Below are 22,013 nucleotides of genomic sequence, written 5' to 3'. Positions count from 1 at the left end.
ATATGTTTGGAAATGAGTATATATGTTTTAAGTACTTTATGGTATATCTCTAAATGAAGATTATTTTAACTTGTTTGTATTATATCATTTTCTTTTCATGTTGCCAACATCTTCAATTGTATTGTTACTCCTATTAGTTTGTCCAGTTATTAGGGATACAAGATGGACTTGACTTCTCCTTATCTCTCGTTTTTTCAAAGAAGGCTAATTGAACATAATAATAATAAAAAAAAAACCATACAAATAGACTATTTGAAAAGGAAATAATCTCATAGTTCTCTGTGGTAAATATGAGAAAATGTTAGCTAATCCTCTGAAATTTCTCCCTCAATAATGAACTTGAATTTCTTCAGGCTGTTGGAAACAAAATCATTGCAAAGGAATTGGTAATGTGGGTCAGACTAGTACAAAGATTTGTGAATAGAGAGAATTTGAATCCATGTAAGAAGCTCTTACTCAAAATAGGAATAGCCAAACTAAAATCCATAGAAAATAAATATACTGTAGCCAGATGCTGTGCCAAAATGAATCCTAAAATATTAATTTGGTGCCAAGATAAAAAATAATTTTAAAATAAAACACCAGTAATATGTAACCCAGTAACATTAAAAAAAACTTTTCAGAGAGGCAGTAGACAGATGCATACACACACACACATATACACAGCCAATAGCAAAACACAAAGGCATCAGTATCGGTTCATTTATAAGCCAGTAGTTAAGTAGGTATTCTGTACCTCTTGCATCACCAAGGTAGAATATAACTGATAGGAACTAAGTTGGGAACATAACTTAACCCAGGCCATTTAAGTGATGATTTTTGTTCCTACCCCTCACCCCCCGTGTCTTTTATCCCATTTACCTAACCAGTTGCAAGGAGAGGCAGTTCATTTCAGTCATCCAGTCAGAAGCAGAGGAGGCTGGCTAAGACTTCTGCAGCTGACCTAGCTTAGTCTAAAGGATAGAAGAGAGATGAAGAGTCACCTAAGGCAAGAAGCCACACCAAGTGTGTACAATAACCTTCAGCAGCACCGTTTTCTTGACCCCAGTAAAAAAGACACAGTGAATACCAGGATTTTGCCCAGCAGATCAGCAATAATCCTGCAGGAGTCTATTTAAGAAGGGTTTGAGAAAAAGTGATCAGAAATACAGGTTAAAAGTTTCCTCTCCTAAAGATTAGAAGTAGAAGACAGAAAATTTCTTCCCCAGCCTTCCTAATACACAGTTCTACAGTTTTGTTTTGCTTGGTACCTATGTGTGGTCTTTTAACAAAAATGGGACTCTTTCTTTTATTTCACTTCCAGAATATATGAACGTCTGTTCCTTAAGCATTAGTTTCCATTATTTGGGGGGCTTTGGCTTTTATCAGTAGTGATTATGGTATATGTTTTTAACTGAACTATTTTTTTCCGTCTCGAGCCTTGCATATCTAATTTTTAATTCTTTTACCTTACCATGTGCTAGCCATTAACTCTGTTGCTGTTAGTTGTTGTCCAACTTTGAGACTTGTCATGCAGCTGAAATAAAAGGACGATAGTCATTATTTTTGAAAAACAATTTTTAATATAAAACTATTCACTATAGTAAATTTAGGAGGTATAAAAGAATAAAAGTCCCACAATTTCTCTACCTATTGACAACCACTCAGTATTTTAATGTGGGTTTTTTGTTTGTTTGTTTTTTAAGATTTTTATTTATTTTGAGAGAGAAAGAGTGAGAGAGAGCATGAGAGGGGAGGTCAGAGGGAGAAGCAAACTCCCCATAGAGCTGGGAGCCCGATGTGGGACTCGATCCCAGGACTCGGGGACCATGACCTGAGTCGAAGGCAATTGCTTAACCAACTGAGCCACCCAGGCACCCTAATGTGGTTTTTTATTTTAGTTTTTTTAAATGTATAGTTTTTATTTTGTTCTGTTATCTTACTGTAGTCACAGTATTGCATACAGATTTTTTTCACCTAGTATTATAAACATTTTCCAAATTATGAGTTTCTGGAAACATCATTTTAATGACTACATAATAATCCTATCATATGTATATTTTATTGAACAGAAACTTTGTTCCCTGTTCTGCCAGTATAGATAATTATGTGATTATTGTTTTCTTCATGAAGCACATCTTATATTTTGGGGTTTTTCCATATAGTCTTAGAAGTAGGATTACTAAAAAATGGAAGACGCTTGATGTATATTATGACATGAGTTGTAGCAATAACCACACTGTTAACATATTCAAGAGAGCTGAATTTACCATACCTCACCAGTTTTTGTTATTTTTTACTTCATTATGATCTCTGTATCATTAATATTAGAGTTGGCTATGTCACATAACACATGAACTCATTTTCTTCAGTAGCGATAATCTTTCTTCTGATTCTTCATATAGCTGGGAGGTGGTTACAGAGTTAACTATTAAGGGCCAAAGTCTTTCCACGTAAAGGGGAAAAGCACCTGTGGTAATCCTTCTGCTCCAAATCAGAAAACATGAATCCAGTTCATTGAGTTTTATGTAGAGAATGACCAGGATATTTGGGAAATCATGCCCTAGAAAAAGTAACTGGAAAAACTAAGAACTTATCTTCATATCTAGGAAAGAGATACCATAAGGAAGAAAAAATAGATTTTCTTGTTGCAAAAGACAGAGACAGTACCAGTGGATATATGTTAGAGAAAGAAGTTTAACTTGATATTTCCAACTATTGAAAAATAAATGCGGCTGCCTTTTAATAGTGATTCCCCACATACACATATATTATCAGCATTTATGCTATGTATTCTGTGGCCTCTGCCAACTTCAAGTTCTTAATGTTAGTGTTAAGCCTTGCCATGTAAAGGGGAGTAAGAATATGGTAATTTATCTCAATTGTGTGTGATTTTTTTAATGTTTGAAAGGACTTGGGGGAGTACAAAGATATGTTTGAACTGACTGGTTTTGCTAAACTACTGTAGCTACTAGAGAATGTCTAGAGAGGCTGTAGATAAGATCCAGGGAAATGATCTCTAATGATAAAATTATTCCATTCTTTTTATTCATATGTGGTGACGATGGAGAGTTATTTGAGTAGAGGAAAGGAATATGATCAGTTTGTGCCATCTCCTTGGAGAAAAGGAGGCTTCATGGGGCACTTAAAACAAAAAAAATACCTTCTTTCCTGGTATTGATGATTCCTGTCAAAGGAAATTAATTTAGTAGCATATACCTGAGAAGAAAAACATGTTAAGACTAGAAAGAGTGTACCTGCATTTAAATATGTAGTGAGAGGGCACAGAAAGGGAAGAAATGGGCATTTTTAAGAATTCAAAAGAAACTTCAAAAAAATCTTTAGGATAGGGAGTTAAATATTTTGGTAATTGCTCTTTGAAACAAAACGGGTGTTCTAAAATATGTTGTTTATAGGGAGATCGGTGGACGGCTTCTCATGGTAGAAACTCGACTTCCAAATGATCTGGCTGAGTTTGAGGGAGACTTTTCCTTGGAAGGACTTCGTCTGTGGAAAACAGCATTCTCAGCAATGACTCAGAATCCAAGACCAGGGTCACCCCTTCGCAATGGCCAGGCAGTGGTCAATAAAGGGTCAAGTAATAGCTATAAAATGGTTGAAGATAAAAAAATTGTGATTATGCCTTGCAAATGTGCCCCAAGTCGGCAACTGGTTCAAGCATGGCTTCAAGCCAAAGAAGAATATGAACGTTCCAAGAAACTGTCTAAAACTGAGCCAACTGGAGTTGTAAAATCTGCTGAGAACTTCAGCTCTTCAGTTAACCCAGATGACAAACCTGTAGTGCCTCCAAAAATGAGTACAGCTCCACATACACTCCCCACCACAGCGCATACCAAGGAAGATGTTGATAACGCCCAGATTGCTTTACAAGCACCAACTACGGGTTGTAGTCGAACTATAAGTGAAAACCAGGCACTGCCACCAGTTGCTTCCACAAATGACGCTGAGAAAGTTGAAGATGATGATGATGATGACTACTATGTTAGTTATAGCTCCCCTGATTCTCCAGTAATTCCTCCTTGGCAACAGGCAACATCCCCAGATTCTAAAACTTTAAATGGAGATGAGAGACCCACATCACCAGTAGAGGAACTACATTCCCTGAATATTGAGAATATCTTAAAACCAGTAAAAGATGGTATACAGAAAAGCCCCTGCAGTGAGCCTCTGGAGCCTCTAGTGATATCTCCAATTAATGTTAGGGCAAGGACTGGAATATGTGACCCACTCTGCCTTCACAGTACACCAATTGTACAGAGAAAACTTCTGGAAAGGCTTCCTGAAGCAAGTAGCCTGAGCCCTTTATCAACAGGTGAGTTTACAAATAACAGAAGGACTTCAAAGTTCTTTTTCAAAGATGTAGAAATGAAAACATTAGACTATGTAATGAAATTCAGAGCTTTTTAATGTGATTTTTTAAATGTTTTTTAAATTTAAATTTAATTAACATATAGTGTATTATTAGTTTCAGAGGTAGAGTTCAGTGACTCATCAGTCTTACATAATACCCAGTGCTCATTATATCATGTGCCCTCCTTAATGTCCATCACTCCATTACTCCATCCCACCACCCCTCTCCCATCCAGCAATCCTCAGTTTGTTTCCCATGATTAAAGAGTCTCTTATGGCTTGTCTCCCTCTCTGATTTTATCTTGTTTTTTTTTTCCCTCCCTTCCCCTATGATCCTCTGTTTTGCTTCTTAAATTTTGCATCATGAGTGAGATCATATGGTAATTGTCTTTCTGATCGACTTATTTCACTTAGCATAATACCCTTTAGTTCCATCCCTGTCGTTGCAAGTAGCAAGATTTCTTTTTTGATGGCTGCATAATATTCCTGTGTGTGTGTGTGTGTGTGTGTGTGTGTGTGTGTGTGTGTGTGTGTGTGATATTTTCTTTATCCATTTATCAGTCAGTGGACATCTGGACTCTTTCTGTAGTGTGGCTATTGTGGGCGTAGCTGCTATAAACATTGGGGTACAGGTGCTCCTTCAGAATCCCTAGGAGTGCAATTTCTGGGTCTTAGGGTAGCTCTGTGTTCAGCTTTTTGAGGAACCTCCACACTGTTTTCCAGAATGGCTGCACCAGCTTGTATTCCCACCAAGAGTGTAAGAGGATTCTCCTTTCTCTGCATCCTCGCCAGCATCTGTCATTTCCTGAGTAGTTAATTTTAGCCATTCTGACTGATGTGAGGTGCTTATTATGGTTTTGATTTGTATTTTCCTGGTGCCAAGTGACATTGAGCATTACTTTATGTGTCTGTTGACCATTTGTATGTCGTCTTTGGAGAAATGTCTGTATCTTCTGCCCATTCCTTGCTTGGAACATTTGTTCTTTGGGTATTAAGTTTCGTAAGTTCTTTATAGATTTTGGATACTAGTCCTTTATCTGATAAGACATTTGCAAATACCTTTTTCCATTCTGTCGGTTATCTTTTGGTTTTGTTGACTGTTTCCTTTGCTGTGCAAAAACATTTTATCTTGATGAATTCATAGTAGTTCATTTTTGCCTTTGTTTCCCTTGCCTTTGGAGACATGTCTAGCAAGAAGTTGCTGTGGCGGAGGCCACAGAGGTTGCTGCCTGTGTTGTTCTCTAAGATTTTAATGGATTCTTGTCTCACATTTAGGTCTTTCATCCATTTTGAATCTATTTTGGTGTGTGGTGTAAGGAAATGGTCCAGTTTCATTCTTCCGCATGTGCCTGTCCAATTTTCCCAACGCCATTTGTTGAAGAGGTTGTCTTTTTTCCATTAGAAAAACTCCTTACTGTTTTTTTCCATTGGAAAAACTCGTTACTGTTTTGTGGAAGATTAGCTGACCATAGAGTTGAGGTTCCATTTCAGGGTTCTGTATTCTGTTCCATTGATCCACGAGTCTGTTTTTATGCCAGTACCATACTGTCTTGATGATTACAGCTTTGTAATAGAGCTTGAAGTCAGGAATTTTGATGCTACCAGCTTTTTTTCTTTCCCAACATCATTCTGGGTATTTGGGGTCTTTTCTGGTTCCATACAAATTTTAGGATTATTTGTCCCATTTCTGTGAAAAAAAAAAAAAAAAAGCTGGTGGTATTTTGATAGGGGTTTCATCAAATGTATGGATTGCTTTAGATAGCATAGACATTTCAACAATATTTGTTCTTCCAATCCATGAGCATGGAACATTTTTCCATTTCTTTGGATCTTCCTCCATTTCTTTCGTGAGTGTTCTATAGTTTTCTGAGTACAGATCCTTTGCCTCTTTGGTTTGATTTAGTTCTACATATTTTACGGTTTGGGGTGCAATTGTAAATGGGATTGACTCCTCAGTTTCTCTCTGTCTTGTTAGTGTATAGGAATGCAACTGCTTTCTGTGCATTGATTTCTGTGCATTGCTGGAATTCTGTATGAATTCTAGCAATTTTGGGGTGGAGTCTTTTGGGTTTTACACAGAGTGTCATATCATCTGCAAAGAGTGAGAGTTTGATTTCTTCTTTGCAGATTCAGATGCCTTTAATTCTTTTTGTTTGCTGATTGCTGAGGCTAGGGCTCTACTGCTGTGTCGAACAGTCGTGATAGTGGACATCCTTGTCATGTTCCTGACCTTGGGGGAAAGCTCTGTTTTTCCCCCATTGAGAATGATAATTTGCTCTGGACTTTTCATATATGGCTTTTATGATATTGAGATATGTACCCTTTATCCCTACACTGTGAAAAGATTTAATCAAGAAAGGATGCTATACTTCAGATGCTTTTTCTGCATCTACTGAGAGTATCATATGGTTCTTGTTCTTTCTTTTATTAATGTAGTGTATTACATTGATTTACGAATGTTAAACCACCCTTGCAGCCCAGGGGTAAGTCCCACTTGGTTGTGGTGAATAATCCTTTTAATGTACTGTTGGAACCTATTGGCTAGTATCTTGGTGAGAATTTTTGCATCCATGTTAATCAGGAATATTGGTCTGTAGTTCTTTTTGGTGGGGTCTTTGTCTAGTTTGGGGATCAAGGTAATGCTGGCCTCATAGAAAGGGTTTGGAAGTTTTCCTTCCATTTCTATTTTTTAAAATAGCTTCAGAAGAATAGGTATGAATTCTTCGAATGTTTGTTAGGATTCTCCTGGGAAGCCATCTGGTCCTGGACCCTTGTTTGCTGGGAGATTTTTTATTACTGCTTCAATTTTAATTTGCTGGTTATGGGTCTGTTCAGGTTTTCTGTTTCTTTCTACTTCTGTTTTGGTAGTTCATATGTATCTAGGAATGCATCTCTTTCTTCCAGATTGCCTAATTTATTGGCATGTAGTTGCTCATGATATGTTCTTATAATTGTTTCTATTTATTTGGTGTTGGTTGTGATCTCTCTTCTTTCATTCATGATTTTATTAATTTGGATCCTTTCTCTTCTTTTTGATAAGTCTGGCCAGGGGTTTATCAATCTTACTAATTCTTTCAAAGAACCAGCTCCTAGTTTCATTGATTTGTTCTACTGTTCTTTTGGTTTTTATTCCGTTGGTTTCTGCTCTGATCTTTATAAATTCTCTTCTCCTGCTGGATTTAGGCTTTACTTGCTGTTCTTTCTCCAGCTCCTTTGTGTAGGGTTAGGTTGTATACTTGCAACCTTTCTTGTTTCTTGAGAAAGGCTTGTATTGCTATGTATTTTCCTCTTAGGACCACCTTTGCTACATCCCAAAGGTTTTGAACAGTTGTGTTTTCATTTTTATTTGTTTCCATGAATTTTTTTAAATTCTTTAATTTCCTGGTTGACCCATTCATTCTTAAGTAGTATGCTCTTTAACCTCCATGTATTTGTGTTCTTTCCAAATTTCCTCTTATGATTGGGTTCAAGTTTCAAAGCATTGAAGTCTGAAAATATATAGGGAATGATCCCAATCTTTTGGTACCAGTTTAGACCTGAAAATCAGAACTTTTTAAATGAAATCTTAACTCCACTAATGAGAAGTTATTATTATCATTTTATTATGTCCTATAAAGTCATCAGTTATCGCATGGAAACTTTATCTTTCTGCTGTGAAATCTATTTATAGATGCTTTTATCGTATGTTCTTTTGCTTGCTGGGTGAAATATAGGAGCCCTCTCAGAAGCTTTTCTTTTTCTCAACTTGATTTTTCCGACTGGCTTTAACATATACCCAACTCTCTCCCACCCTTTAAGATATAAAGAAAACCAAAAACCTGCCTTGATCTTATTCCTGCAGCTTCTACTTTTTTCTTGTTCTTCAAAACCACATTTCTTATAATTTGACAACTCCCATTTCTTTACCTCCTACTCATTTCTTAGCCCACTCAACATTCACTTCTGCCCCCATCATTCCACTAATACGGCTCTTGTAAAGATTCTCAAAAATTTTCATGTAGCTAAAGCCAGTATATGTTTTCTTGGTGTTCCTGTCTTGTGCCCTCTTTAAACAGCCATTGTTCTATCGACCATACCTTCCTTCTTGGAGCTTTCAGTCCCCTTGGCTTTTCTCCTATTCCTATGTCTGCCTACTTGCTTTCCTTTGAAGCTTTACTCAGTATTTTCTACCTAAATAAGTGAGCTCCTACCTACAGGATTACTACAGATAACTTACAGATTTAAACTTCAAGTTCAGAATTCTCTTAACCTCCAATCTAGCTGTCTATTTGGCATTTCTATTTGAATGCTCAAAAGCATCACAAGGTCAGTATTTTTCTTCTCCTTCTTCTCCTTCTTCTCCTTCTCCTCCTCCTCCTCCTCCTCCTCCTCCTCCTCCTCCTCCTCCTCCTCCTCCTCCTCCTCCTCCTCCTCCTTCTTCTTCTTCTTCTTCTTCTTCTTCTTCTTCATCTTCATCTTCTTCGTCTTCTTCATCTTCGTCTTCTTCGTCTTCGTCTTCTTCGTCTTTGTCGTCTTCTTCTTTGTCATCGTCTTCTTCGTCGTCGTCTTCTTCTTCTTCTTCTTCTTCTTCTTCTTCTTCTTCTTCTTCTTCTTCTTCTTCTTCTTCTCCCCTACCCCTCCTCCTCCTTCTTCTTGCTTTTTAGATGAGGGAGAGGGGAAAGGAGGAAAGAGGTCCTAAACAGGCTCCACACCCAGCATGGAACCCAATGTGGGGCTTGATCCCTCAACCCTGAGATCAAAACCTGAGCCAAAATCAAGGCAGACACTCAACTGACTGAACCACTCTGGCACCCCATAATGTCATTGTTTTTAAAAACTCAATTTATGATCTCACAGTATACATTTGCCACCGGTCATCCGGCGTACTCATACACACAAACATACATGCCCACACATAAAAGCCCCTGTGGTTCTTTTTTGGTTTTCCTTACTTAAGTGAATAGTACAACCATCTCTCTGTCACTGAATTACACAACTCAGAAACACAGGATTTGTTTGTAACACCCACCTGATTCCTTTATCCCCCATTCTCTCTAATCTATTACCAGCCAAGTCCTGTCACTTTTTTGTTTCCCAAATTACCCAAATCTCTCTGTTGTTTTCTCTACTCTACCACCACAACCTTAGGCCAAGCTGTCATCATCTCACCTGGATGTCTGTCCTAGCCTTCTTTCCACCCACAGTGATTTCCACTTATTTTGCTTGGTAATCAGGAAAAATTCTTACTCAGTTCCTAGTTAATTACTACTCTTTCTTCTGATTTTAGCATAAAAAAGCCTTCTGATCTCCCTAATAAAAATCCCAGCTATATTCCCCTTTGTCATACTTACCCAGTTATAATTTTATTTTGCTGAATGCATTTGATGAGTATCTTATTCTCACTCTAGATCCTGTGAGGGAAGAGACTCTGTTTTTTCCTTATCATAAATAATTGATGAATATATAAATAAACGAATTAAATGATTTTCTAGGATATGATGGAGGTATAAAACTCAATAATTAAAATAAAAATGTTTTTATTTAAAAATACAGAATTTTAAAGTTATTTTAGTGGGGATCGGAAGTTTGAATTAGTTTTATTTTTAAATTATGAAGTCTTTGGGGGGAATTAATAGGACAATAGAACAGTACTCACAAATGGTCCTCAGGAGTTTGGAATAACAAAAATTAAAGGTAATTTTGATGTACAAATTAATGACATTTCTTTCTACAGAACCAAAAACCCAGAAGTTGAGTCATAAGAAAGGAAGTAATACTGACACTCTTGGAAGAGTACTCTTAACACAGGCAAAGGTAACTATGCTAAACATACTTATTGTTCAGTGGAAGATCCATTCTTAGATTTCAGTTAGATAATTGATAACTTTGTGTCTCAATTTTTAAAAATTTTATTATATTTTTGCATCATTTTATTTACATATCTTTGAGACAACAAGAAATTGCCTAATTTTTTTTAGTTTTTTTTTTGTTGTTGGGATCTAAAAGATTCTTATATGTAAATACAAATATTACAGAGAAAGTGAATATGATAGCCAAAATGTGGATTATGAGGATACAAATACATTAACTGATTACTGGCAAAATCAGAACAATCCAATGACAGCAGAGCTCAAGTAAGTGATTTTTGATCCCACCAAAAATATATCCTTTTTCTTGGTTTATTACTTTTTTCTCAACTATAACATTGATTTTTTTCAGTTCATTTTACTAAGTAGTAAAGGAAAGCAACATTATTTACTCCTGAAACTAAAAAATCTTAAATATGTTTGTTCAAATACTAAAAATATAGTAATACTTAGAAATATATGATTATGTTAAAAAAGGTATACATTAGACATGTATCCTTAAAAATAGATGACAGAAATCACTTCCGTATTGGTTACATCTCATTAATATTAACCACATAAAATACGTTTCAGCATTTCTATTTTAGAACTAAATACTTTTTAAAAACTTTCATTTTTAAATAAATATTGTTGAATTACAAGCTATTTATATTAAAGAATAAGTACAAATGTGTTGTGAGCATAAATCAACATTGGGGGGAATGGTTAATGGGTCTGGAAATTAGAAAAAAATATTTTAAAAAAATAGATTTTATTTTTTCTAAACCCTTCAAGATGATTTACATTCTCATTCATCTTTCAGACACATGTTCTGTTAGAGTAAAATACAGGCCCACATTTTCAAATCTTATAGAAACTTTAGTCAACCTGGTTGCACATACATTGCCTGCTTGTTTGCTATACTTCCAAGAAAGGTCAAGATAAATGTCCATGTGGTATAAATGTCAGCTCTCCAACAAGACTTATTTTCATTATTTGGGGTTTATAAACTAAAGATCGACATTTGGTTTGCTTACAGATTATATCAGATATTTCTACGTATACCCAGTTCTGATACCTTGAATTACTAGCATGAAAAGAATGTTAATAAAATATTTAACTAGTTTCTTCTTGGGTCTGAAGAGATGGTACTAGGTTATCATGTATTACTAAACACATAAAGCAGGTTATCTAAGTAGGAATAAGTGATCGAAAAAAAGAAAATGATTGCTTATTTATCTTTTTCTGGCTATGTGTTGTTGTTTTTTTTTTAATAGAATCAATTTGCAGCAGTAAATACCCCAAAGAAAGAAACTTCTCAGATTGACGGACCATCTTTAAACAATACCTACGGTTTCAAAGTCAGCATACAAAACTTACAGGAGGCAAAAGCTTTACATGAGGTAAAATTGCAACAGTGGCACATATACTATTTAACCTCTCATGTTTTATTCTGTGGACAAGTATGGACATCTCTTACAGAGGGTGGAATACATTGAATTCTGTTAATCTTCATTTTGTTATTAGTTTATATATTCATATAAAATAAAGAAACCTTTTTGGGTTTTATTTTTTGTTTTTGTGGGGTTTTTTGGAGAAACTTTTGAAGTAGCCATCAGTTATTGAGACTGCTTTGTGATTTCACAATTTTCACAAATCTTATAGCTGAAATTTGGTTTATAGAAGCTAAAATTAGAAAAGCCTTTATAACTATTCTTTATGTTATTCTGGGATTGTTATATTAAGATGTTATATCCTAAATGAGATATTTACTTGTGTTTTCTACTTGTTTGGTTCAGTTAATCAGTGCTTGCTAATTCATTGCTATGATTCTATTGTTACCTTCACAGCACAGACCATATGCCAAAGGGTAGGCAGCCATCTTATAAATATGTACATCAATCACAGGACATACTAAAAAATAAAAAAAAATTATCTGTATTAAAGAAAACAACTCAGAGCATATCTCTGTCAGGCATTAAGGTGGAAATTAGAGTATATTTTCATTGTTTACATACCTGTGCTGGCCACCACTAGCAATGTGGCTATTGAGAACTTAAAATTTGTCTTATCCATCTAGGAAGTGAATTCTAAATTTCATTTAATTGTACATAATTTAGATTTAAAAACTGATACTTGACTCCTTTGTTAGAAAATGGTTAAGTATGTTTGGAACAACTTAGGTATTTAAAACTACTTTTTCAGGGCGCCTGGGTGACTCAGTGGGTTAAGCCTCTGCCTTCAGCTCAGGTCATGATCTCAGTGTCCTGGGATCGAGCCCCACATCGGGCTCTCTGCTCAGCGGGGAGCCTGCTTCCCCTTCTCTCTGCCTACTTGTGATGTCTGTCTGTCTGTCTGTCTCTCTCTCTGTCAAATAAAATCTTTAAAAAAAAAAACTACTTTTTCAATTATAAATTTTACAATAATACAAACCAAGTATTTCCATATAAAAATTTAACATCAGCATTGAAATGTGCTGTAAATGTAAATGCACACAGATTTTAAAGACTTAATAGGAACAAAGAATGTAAAATATCACATAATATCACATTAGTAATGTTTTATATTGCTTACATGTTGAAAGGGTGATATTTTAGATGTATTAAATGAAAATATTTTTAAATTAGCCTATTTTTACTTTTTTTAATGTAACTACTAGAAAATTTAAAATTACATGTGACTTTCATGATATTTCTATTGAACAGTTTTATGTCTTTGCCCTTAGAGCACAAAATTTGATTTTTTATTTTTGTATATTTGTTCTCAAGTCAATTCTGTCTTAAACTGTTCTAAGGATAGATGAGCATAGTCTAAGAAAAATTCAAATATTGTCCTCATTTTCACCTAAATTGGAGCTAAGATTTGTACTTTTTTAGAAATTGGAACATAATTAATTCCCTAATTACTTGAACATTGCTTTTTTCAACAGCATTTAGTTCCTGCTTTATACCTACTTGGCCCTGTACCATATCCCTCGAAGCCTAGATAAATTAAGTAATAAACTCAGGAATAGATATCTTATGAAGTACAGACCCAAAATTAGGGAAAAATATATGTGATAAAAATATTTATTAAAGCAAATTTTATAGACCTTAGAAAAGACTCATTACATATGATTATCCTTTAATTATTTGAAGGATTATTCTCCTTGTGCTCTTACGTTATTTCTCCATAACGCCACTGCAGAATCATGAACCCTCTTGAAGTTAAAATCACTTAGAAGTTATGGTAGGTTGCTCACAGCTTCTTCCCTAAGCGGGCTTTCATGTCAACATGTACTCCAAACTGCCACCTGGTGGTCACATTGGGAATGAGCAAAAAAAATTCTACAGTATCAATGCAATTCCTTTTTCTAGGGAATTGTGTCCAGAGCTTTTTTTCCTTTGTGTTCTATTATGCTGCACTAATTTCCCTCTCTTCTGCATATACATTCTCCGTACAGAAGAGAAGGGTTATGATCCTCATCCTCCTTTGTCACCCACCTCTTTCTTAGTCACACTCAGTAAATCTCTCCATCTCTTGATTTCATGTTTGCTTAAAAAAAAATGCCCCTAAGATCAGTAGTGCATTGTATATCAAGGAATAGAATGGCAAAATTTGAATGTGCAGTTTGGCCTACTAAATAAGAAAACCTCCACAAATCTTTTGACGTGAAATTGTTTTCAGTCTTCTTCATAGTCTGCTTTTTCATCCTTTTCTAAATAAACTGTTTTTGTTGTTGTTTTGGTTTGGTTTGGTTTGGTTTTAGTTTAGGGAGAGGTTTCCCAGTTTAGATTTTTTAACTTACCAAATTAATATGTGATTATTGTCTAAAAGAAACCAAGCCTGAAGAGCATACATTTAAAAGTAGAAGTTCTTTCCCTTTGCTCCCCATTTTACTTAGTTTGATGTTTTTAATATTTAGAAACAGCAGTATATATTCAAAGAAAATAGTAGATTTGTGGATATTTGTTTTATTCTTGTGCTTTATATATGTATAATTAATGTTCTTTACATATTAAGAAGTATTTAATTACAAACTTACTAATGCATGCAGGGCAAACAGATTTACAGTGAAAATTAAGCTTACCTCCCACATCAGACTCTAAACAGTGTCCTTCCCCAAAGACAGTATAAGTAGTTCTTTATTTTTATGTCTCTTTGCAGAAATTTTCTGTGCAGGTGCTTTAACATTTTTACATACATAAACACACGCTACACTCACTGGTTCCACTTTTCAGTGTATTATGGTGATCTTTCCATATTAGGACATTTAGATCTGTTTCGTTCTTTTGAAAATTGTAGAAGTTACGGAGTATTTATTATATGTAGCCTTTATGGGATGTCACATAATTTATGAACCAGTCGCCAACTGATAAACATTTATGTTTTTAGTCTTTTATGAACTATAAAAGACTGGAAATATAATTTTTAATGAACATCCTCATACATAAATATTGACTACATGTGAGTATATCTGCAGGATGTATTTCAGGAATAGAATTGCTAGATCAAAGGAGATGTCCATTTTTAATTTTGATAGATATTTCTAAATTGTCCTCCAAAGAGGTCTATAAAATTCTGCGTCCATCACTAGGGAGAGCCTTGTATTTACATTTCTTCATGCAAAATAAATACCAAACACAGTCCTTCATTAAATTTGTATGATTTTAATAATTACCAATACTGGAAGAGTAGTCTCCTCTTTTCCATTGCCACATATATGTACATTATTGGTACAGTGATGGCTATAATTCCATGGCTGTAATCATGAATCCAACCTATGTTTTATTTTTTTACCTAAAGTTTCTACTTACTTTGTCTTGGTTTTTAAGAAGAGAACTAAGGATTACAGTTCAGAGTTTTTATAAGCATAGGAATATAAGTGCAAAAAACAAAATACTACTTTTTTGCATATATGTTAAACAGAAAATATACATGGGCAAAAATCTATTGTGTAGTTGATGGCATATAATTCTTACAATATTTTTTCAGGAAAAACTATAATTAAAAACTTACCTAGTACGTAAAGAAGTAAATTGCGGTAGTAGAGAATTAATAGGAATTTCAAAATAAAATACACCTTTCTTTTTAGTCTAAACTAGAGGTGAAACCATAGTTAACTGGGTAGAAAGTACAAAGTAACAGATTTTGACTCAAAATACAAGCACTGGGGCTAGTCATTCTCTTTCTCAATATTTGAGAAACTTGAGAGGTACTGCATGTATTTTAGAGAAATCTTTTTAAGTATATATTGTCACTGAGAAATTATATCACAACCAGTTTTTCTAAAATAAAAACATGAATTGATTCAGTCTAATCTTGGAAGTAAAAATCTTTAGTCCTAATCTGTGGAGTATTAGATTGTGTTTGTGTCCTTTATGGCCATTTTTTCCCATAATTTTACACATATTTCTTTGGAGTCTTAGTGAAACATTTCTTTCAACATGTCTCAAAAAGTTGTCTAAAATCATCATTTTTATTTCCTTTTGTAGATACAGAATCTTACCCTAATCAGTGTGGAGTTACATGCTCGAACTAGACGAGACTTAGAACCAGATCCTGAATTTGATCCAATCTGTGCTCTGTTTTACTGCATCTCATCTGACACTCCACTACCAGATACAGACAAAACAGAACTCACAGGTGTTATAGTGATTGATAAAGACAAGACAGTCTCCAGCCAAGGTATTGTTCATTTTTATTAATTTTATACCTACCCACCCTAGGATGAACCTTTTAATGGGACAGTTTCTATGCTAGAGATCTAAACCAAGTACCAGGAACTCCTTTTTAAAATGTGTACTAAAGTAGGAGTAGGAAGTATTCTGTATAGCTTTGTCCTGGATTCATTAGTCTTACTTGATTTATTGTCCAGAGTCAGAGGCACTTAATAGAAAGCTATTAATAAAAATTCGATTAACATATCTAATTTGTTCTGAATACTATTTTATAAAATAATAATTGCTAATACTGAATTAAAATGATTAGATTGGGTGGACAAACTTACATATGCATTGCTAGTATTTTGCTGCTAATAGTTTTTTTTTTTTTCTTTTAAGAAGTTACTAGGGTAAGTTAATGGATTATAAGAGACTTTAAAGATACATTCCAATTTTGTTTATATCTCTTCCTAAATACACACATTTTATACACTATCAAGTGTTCATGTTCTTTTTTTTTTTTCTTTAAGTGTTCATGTTCTGCAGTTTTGAATAGTAATATGTGAATTCAGTCCATTGAGGAGGAAGTCTTAGCACAGAACAAAACCATATAGGAATTTGCAGTCTAATCAGTGGTGCGCTTGAGCTGACTTCTACCAATTCACAAGCCAGTTGTTAAATGTTTATGAATTTTTTGAACTGGTTGATGTCGTATTGGTAGTTTGAAATCAGCCACGGTAGGGAGTCTAACATTATGGAAATAGGCAAGCACTGAAAATCAGGGCTTTTTTTTTTTTTTTTTTTTTCTTTTCATTGAGAAGTAGTTATAAACTTTTTTTTTAAATGAAATGTTTTCTGAGTTCTAAACCAATGTTTCCAGAAAGCTTTGGCATGCAATGTCTTCATAAATACAGCATGATATGGTACATACTCTTTTATAACACATAGTTCCTTAAAACTCAACATACCATTTATTGAAATACTCTCTACTAAGCAAAGCTCTTTCCATAGGAAGAGTAAAGACAGAAGCAAAGTAATAAAATTTCTTTTGGGGGGAGATGTTATTACTTGAGGCATTTGGTAAATATAGACTTTTCAAGAAAATAACTGAAAAAATGAAATTTGATTTTTCAGTTGCATATTAAACTAGAAAATCTTTAAGAAAGTTTCAAGAAATTGAGTTAATGAAGTATTTACTTTGGGGAACACTCTTAATTTGAAGCATTTCAGTAGCATAATTTCACTCAAAAATATGACATTATTGGGGCACCGGGGTGGCTCAGTGGGTTAAAGCCTCTGCTTTCAGCTCAGGTCATGATTTCAGGGTCTTGGGATCGCGCCCCACGTTGGGCTCTCTGTTCCACGGAGAGCCTGCTTCCTCCTCTCTCTCCCTGCCTGCCTCTCTGCCTACTTGTGATCTCTGTCAAATAAATAAATAAAACCTTTTAAAAAAATAAATAAATAAATAAGACATTATGTTACTTATACAGTTACATGTAATAAACATTTTGCTTGTTTCTTAGATATCAGGTACCAGACCCCATTACTGATTAGATCTGGAATTACAGGACTGGAAGTTACCTATGCACCTGATGAGAAGGCACTTTTTCAAGAAATTGCAGATATAATAAAGAGGTATTGTTTTGTATTTTCTGATTTTTCTGGTTTTTGTTCAGAGTCCTTTCTTGCTATTGAATAACGTGGGTGAAAATAGGAAAAAGGAAGAGAATCCCTTCCTGGGGCCCTTAAAAGTTATCTTTGGAAAAATTTTGCCCTCACCTCCCACCACCATCACCATTTCCAGCAGGTTAGCGATGGCAAAAAGATTAAAAGGTCTGTGAAAGAGATACTGGCTTAGCCTCTAGCTTTCCCAGTTGGATTTTAGCATAATTTTTCTATGGTGGTGAAATAATGGGTACTAAATTTAAATTGTATTATTCACTAAATAAGCTTCTACCTCGGGAGCTAGCCATCCTTTCAGCACCTTTTTTTTGTTTTTCTTAAATGTTTTCTGATTTCTAAACCAAGTTTCCGAAAAGCTTTGGCATGCAATCTGTTCATAAATATAGGACTATGCGATACATACTCATTTGTAATACGTGCTTCCTTAAAAATCTCTTTTGATCATTTGGTAGTTGGCCTGGATGGTTGATAGTAAAATCTTGTCAAAATTTATGAAAAGGATTTTTTTAAAACAAAAGTATTTTAATTTAAAAATAAGAAAATGCAAAAGATTTAATTACTTTAAGACTATAACTTTTGATAGCTATGGGCCCTCTTATTAAATGCTTCACTTTTCTAGGAATTTAATGTTTCTGCCCATTACTAGGCTTAGGTTTTTAAATACCTAAAGTAGGCTAGAAAATACTCCTTGGATCTTAATGTATAGATAAAATCTGTCCGCGAGCATGTCATTACACTCGACCCTTTCTGGTTCTGCTTTCTGTAGTTTGCTTTCTATAGTGGAACTTTTTCTGTTAAAACTGAGACAATATTTTGCAAGAAAGATAAACATAATATTCTACAGACTGAATATCTGATTGAATCCCACCCAGGTGGGTTAACATAAACCATTTTTAAATTTAGAAGACCAGAAAATGTTTTCAGCAAAATAAAGTTAACTGTCAGGGCATCAAAAATAATATACTGGTACCCGTCACTCTAGGGAGGTAAAAAGAGGTAAGTATTTTTACTATATATACCACTGATGATTGGATGGATTCCCATCCATTTGAGTCTTGTCATGCCTACTTTTTATCTTCTCACAGAGGTTGTCATCCGTATGTCAGATGCTTCAGTGCTCACACTTTTATTTCTGCAAGCAACTTAGCAACAAGTAAATGCAGAGTTTCAGTCAGTGCTGCTTTGTGTGCCAGCACACATCCAGTAATATCCCTGGGCTTTGTAAGCTTGTGTTTTCCTCGTATATTCCCAGCAGGCTTATCTGCCAGCATTGAGAATTTTGTCCATCATTTACAAGTGTAGTGACTTTATGTCCATAACATGAATTATATTAGTCACTAGGAAGAATGCAGTAAACAAAACCAATTTCTGGTTTGTACTCTAAAAGATCATATGATTATTATAAAGAGAAGAAGAGTGCTTAAATATCAACATTTCAGTTCTGTAGTGTCCTTTATATGTTATTCTAAACAACCCCTGAAAATATTATTTCATTCTTTCAGCCCATTTGTTGAGTACCTAATCAACACAGGCTTTGTTAAAAGGGTAAACTTTGGAATCAGCTAGCTCTGTAATTTTTTTTTTAAGAAAATGGCTTTTACTATATTTTAAACGTGTATCTTAATGGAAGATGTTACTTGAAAGACGGGTTTTAATTTTTATTCCAGTTAATTAGCATACAGTGTTATATTAGTTTCAGGTGTACCATACAGTGATTCAACACTTCGGTACAACACCTGGTACTCATCAGAGCAAGTGCATCCCTTAATCCACATCATCTGTTTCACCCATCCCCCTCACCCACCTCCCTTCTGGTAATCATCAGTTTGTTCTCTATAGCTAAGAGGCTGATTTGTGGTTTGTCTCTCTCCCCTCCCCCCACATGACCTTTTGCTTGTTTTGTTTCTTAAAGTTAACATATGAGTGAAGTCATATGGTATTTGTCTTTCTCTGACTGACTTATTTCACTTAGCATTATACCCTAGCTCCATCCATGTTGCATCTGTATTTTTGTCTTGAGCAAGTACTTATCTCTCTAAGCTTTAGCTTCCTCATTTATAAAATAGGTAATAAGTATGAGTTAAATGAGGGACACCTCGGTGGCTCATTCGGTTAAGTAGCCGGGTCTTGATTTCAGCTCAAATCATGATCTCAGGGTTGTGAGATTGACCCTGCGTTGGACTCTGTACTGGGCCTGGATCCTGCTTAAGATCTCTAGCTCCCTCTCACTCCGTCTCCTCCCCACACCACCCTCCCCCCCATAAAAAAGAAGAAAGTTAAATGAGATAATGTACGTAAAACGTTTAGCCTGGTCAATACATAAATGTTTGCTGTAAGTGTAAGGTATAGTGCTAGGTGCCAAATAAAAATTGAATAAAATATAGATGCATACTTTCAGAGTTTTATTGTCTTTATTTATTCATTCTTAATATTTACCTCCTCAGATAGAAAACATAAAAAGTAGTAGGAAGTGGTATTTAAAAAGTTAAACCAAGGGGCACCTGGGTGGCTCAGTGGGTTAAGCCGCTGCCTTCGGCTCAGGTCATGATCCCAGGTCCTGGGTTCGAGCCCCGCATCGGGCTTTCTGCTCAGCAGGGAGCCTGCTTCCTCCTCTCTCTCTGCCTGCCTGCCTCTCTGCTTACTTGTGATTTCTCTCTGTCAAATAAATAAAATCTTAAAAAAAAAAAAAAAAGTTAAACCAAATGCATTGTTTTGTCATTTCTCTTTCTATATTTCCTTGAACTATTAATAATTTTACATTTTTCCCAGCCTCCCTAACTTAAATATAAGCTTTGATTTCTTCCTTTTTCTCTTCCCTCCATCCATATATTACATTTTATCCATATAACCTCAGAATTATGTTTCAAGATCATTCCTTTCCCCCATCCCCACCGAGTGCCACTGCCCTAGTTAGAACCCCCCCATCTCTCTTGTGTCCAGATATTAATGAGTTATTTAAAGTTTTAGTTGTGAAGCAGCTTTTTTTTTCTGCCTAAGCAAATAAATTGTTTTCATATTTCTGCTGCTGCTTGCATTTTCTCCAGTTGATTTTTCCTTCATCACCAGTCCCATCTACCCAACCTTGTTCTTTCCATAACTTTTAGAAACCAAATAAAGTAGATAAAATTCACCAAAGTTGAAGAACAAGTTACAAAGATTTTGTTATTGTGACCAAATATTTTCACAGAAGAAATGAAATCCTTGAGATTTTGAACTTGAGACATGGTTTCATAACTTTAAGAGTCTCTTAAGACAAAATGGCTTATAGGTCAAAAAAAAAATAATGATAGATCTGAAAAATATTAAAACAATACCCAATTCTTCTAAAGGAATAAAATCTATTTAATCAATTAAAAGAAGCACAGAATAACTTTTTTTTTTCCCAGCAGTCATCTCTAGCAGTAGCGATTAATAAAAGACAACTTTTTATTTTATTTTTTTTTTTTAAGATTTTATTTATTTATTTGACAGACAGAGATCACAAGCAGGCAGAGAGGCAGGCAGAGAGAAAGGAGGAAGCAGGCTCCCTGCTGAGCAGAGAGCCCGATGCGGGACTCGATCCCAGGACTCCGAGATCATGACCTGAGCCGAAGGCAGCGGCTTAACCCACTGAGCCACCCAGGCGCCCTAAAAGACAATTTTTTAAAAAGAAATATATTTTTGGGATGCCTGGGTGGCTCAGTGGGTTAAGTGTCTGCCTTCAGCTCAGGTCATGACCCAGGGTCCTGGGATTGAGTCCCACATCAGGCTCCCTTCTGGAGCCTGCTTCTCCCTCTGTCTGCCGCTCTCCCTGCTTGTGTGTGCTCTCTCTCTCTCTGACAAATAAAATCTTTTAAAAAATAAAAATAAATAATATTTTTTTAAAACATCAAAAAGTAAATGTATTTAACCAACTCTGTTAGTCAGGTGCCACAACACAGCAGAGTAGCTTACTGGAATAATAATTCTTGCAGTGATAAGATGTTTTATGAATCAGAGAAATTCAGATAAAGAAGTCAGAACTATCTTTATAGGATTTATCAAAGAAGGGCTCTGTAACCTATCTGGCATCCTCTTCACGTACGTGTGCTTAGAAATGAAAATCAAGGCCAGCTGTGGCGCATTATAATTCCTATTCTGAGTTATTCTTGGTACTAAATCAGTTTCTACATCGGTTCTTTCTTAAGTGCATGGGAATCCTTTGAATCTCCCATCCCTGATAATCCCTAGAGCCACTTGATATTTCTACCCCAGTTTCTCAAATTTAGACAATACATAGTTTTCGGGGTGATGCACTTGTCATTCAGATAACTGCCCTGAAAAGAGTTTTACCTTAATGGAAGAATTGATGAAATTGCTATCAACAAAGATATGTTAACATATTAGATGTTATGTTAGAAGACAAATGAGCAGGAAGAGTGTTGGGAGACCTCTCTTTTCTTGCGTGCTCTAGGATCTTTCTGGACTTTTTGTTTAGGTATTAGTCTACCTTTTTAGCCTCTGGTCTCTGAGACTTAAGTATTTGCCTCATTGT

General features: G+C 35.1%; 1 protein-coding gene across 3 annotated transcripts in view; it reads left to right on the top strand.

Moving 5' to 3' along the window:
* Positions 1-22,013, top strand: part of REV3L (REV3 like, DNA directed polymerase zeta catalytic subunit) — a 187,496-nt gene that overhangs the window by 106,871 nt on the left and 58,612 nt on the right. For all 3 annotated transcript variants that reach the window (XM_047734503.1, XM_047734501.1, XM_047734504.1), the window contains exons 14-18: positions 3,396-4,312; positions 10,064-10,143; positions 11,453-11,578; positions 15,650-15,842; positions 17,341-17,452. In XM_047734503.1, the coding sequence (XP_047590459.1) occupies positions 3,396-4,312; positions 10,064-10,143; positions 11,453-11,578; positions 15,650-15,842; positions 17,341-17,452 (1,428 nt within the window). The remainder of the gene's footprint in view (positions 1-3,395; positions 4,313-10,063; positions 10,144-11,452; positions 11,579-15,649; positions 15,843-17,340; positions 17,453-22,013) is intronic.

This window comes from Lutra lutra, chromosome 6, assembly GCF_902655055.1.
Source record: "Lutra lutra chromosome 6, mLutLut1.2, whole genome shotgun sequence".
Taxonomy (NCBI): domain Eukaryota; kingdom Metazoa; phylum Chordata; class Mammalia; order Carnivora; family Mustelidae; genus Lutra; species Lutra lutra.
This window is presented reverse-complemented; position numbering and strand designations above follow the sequence as displayed.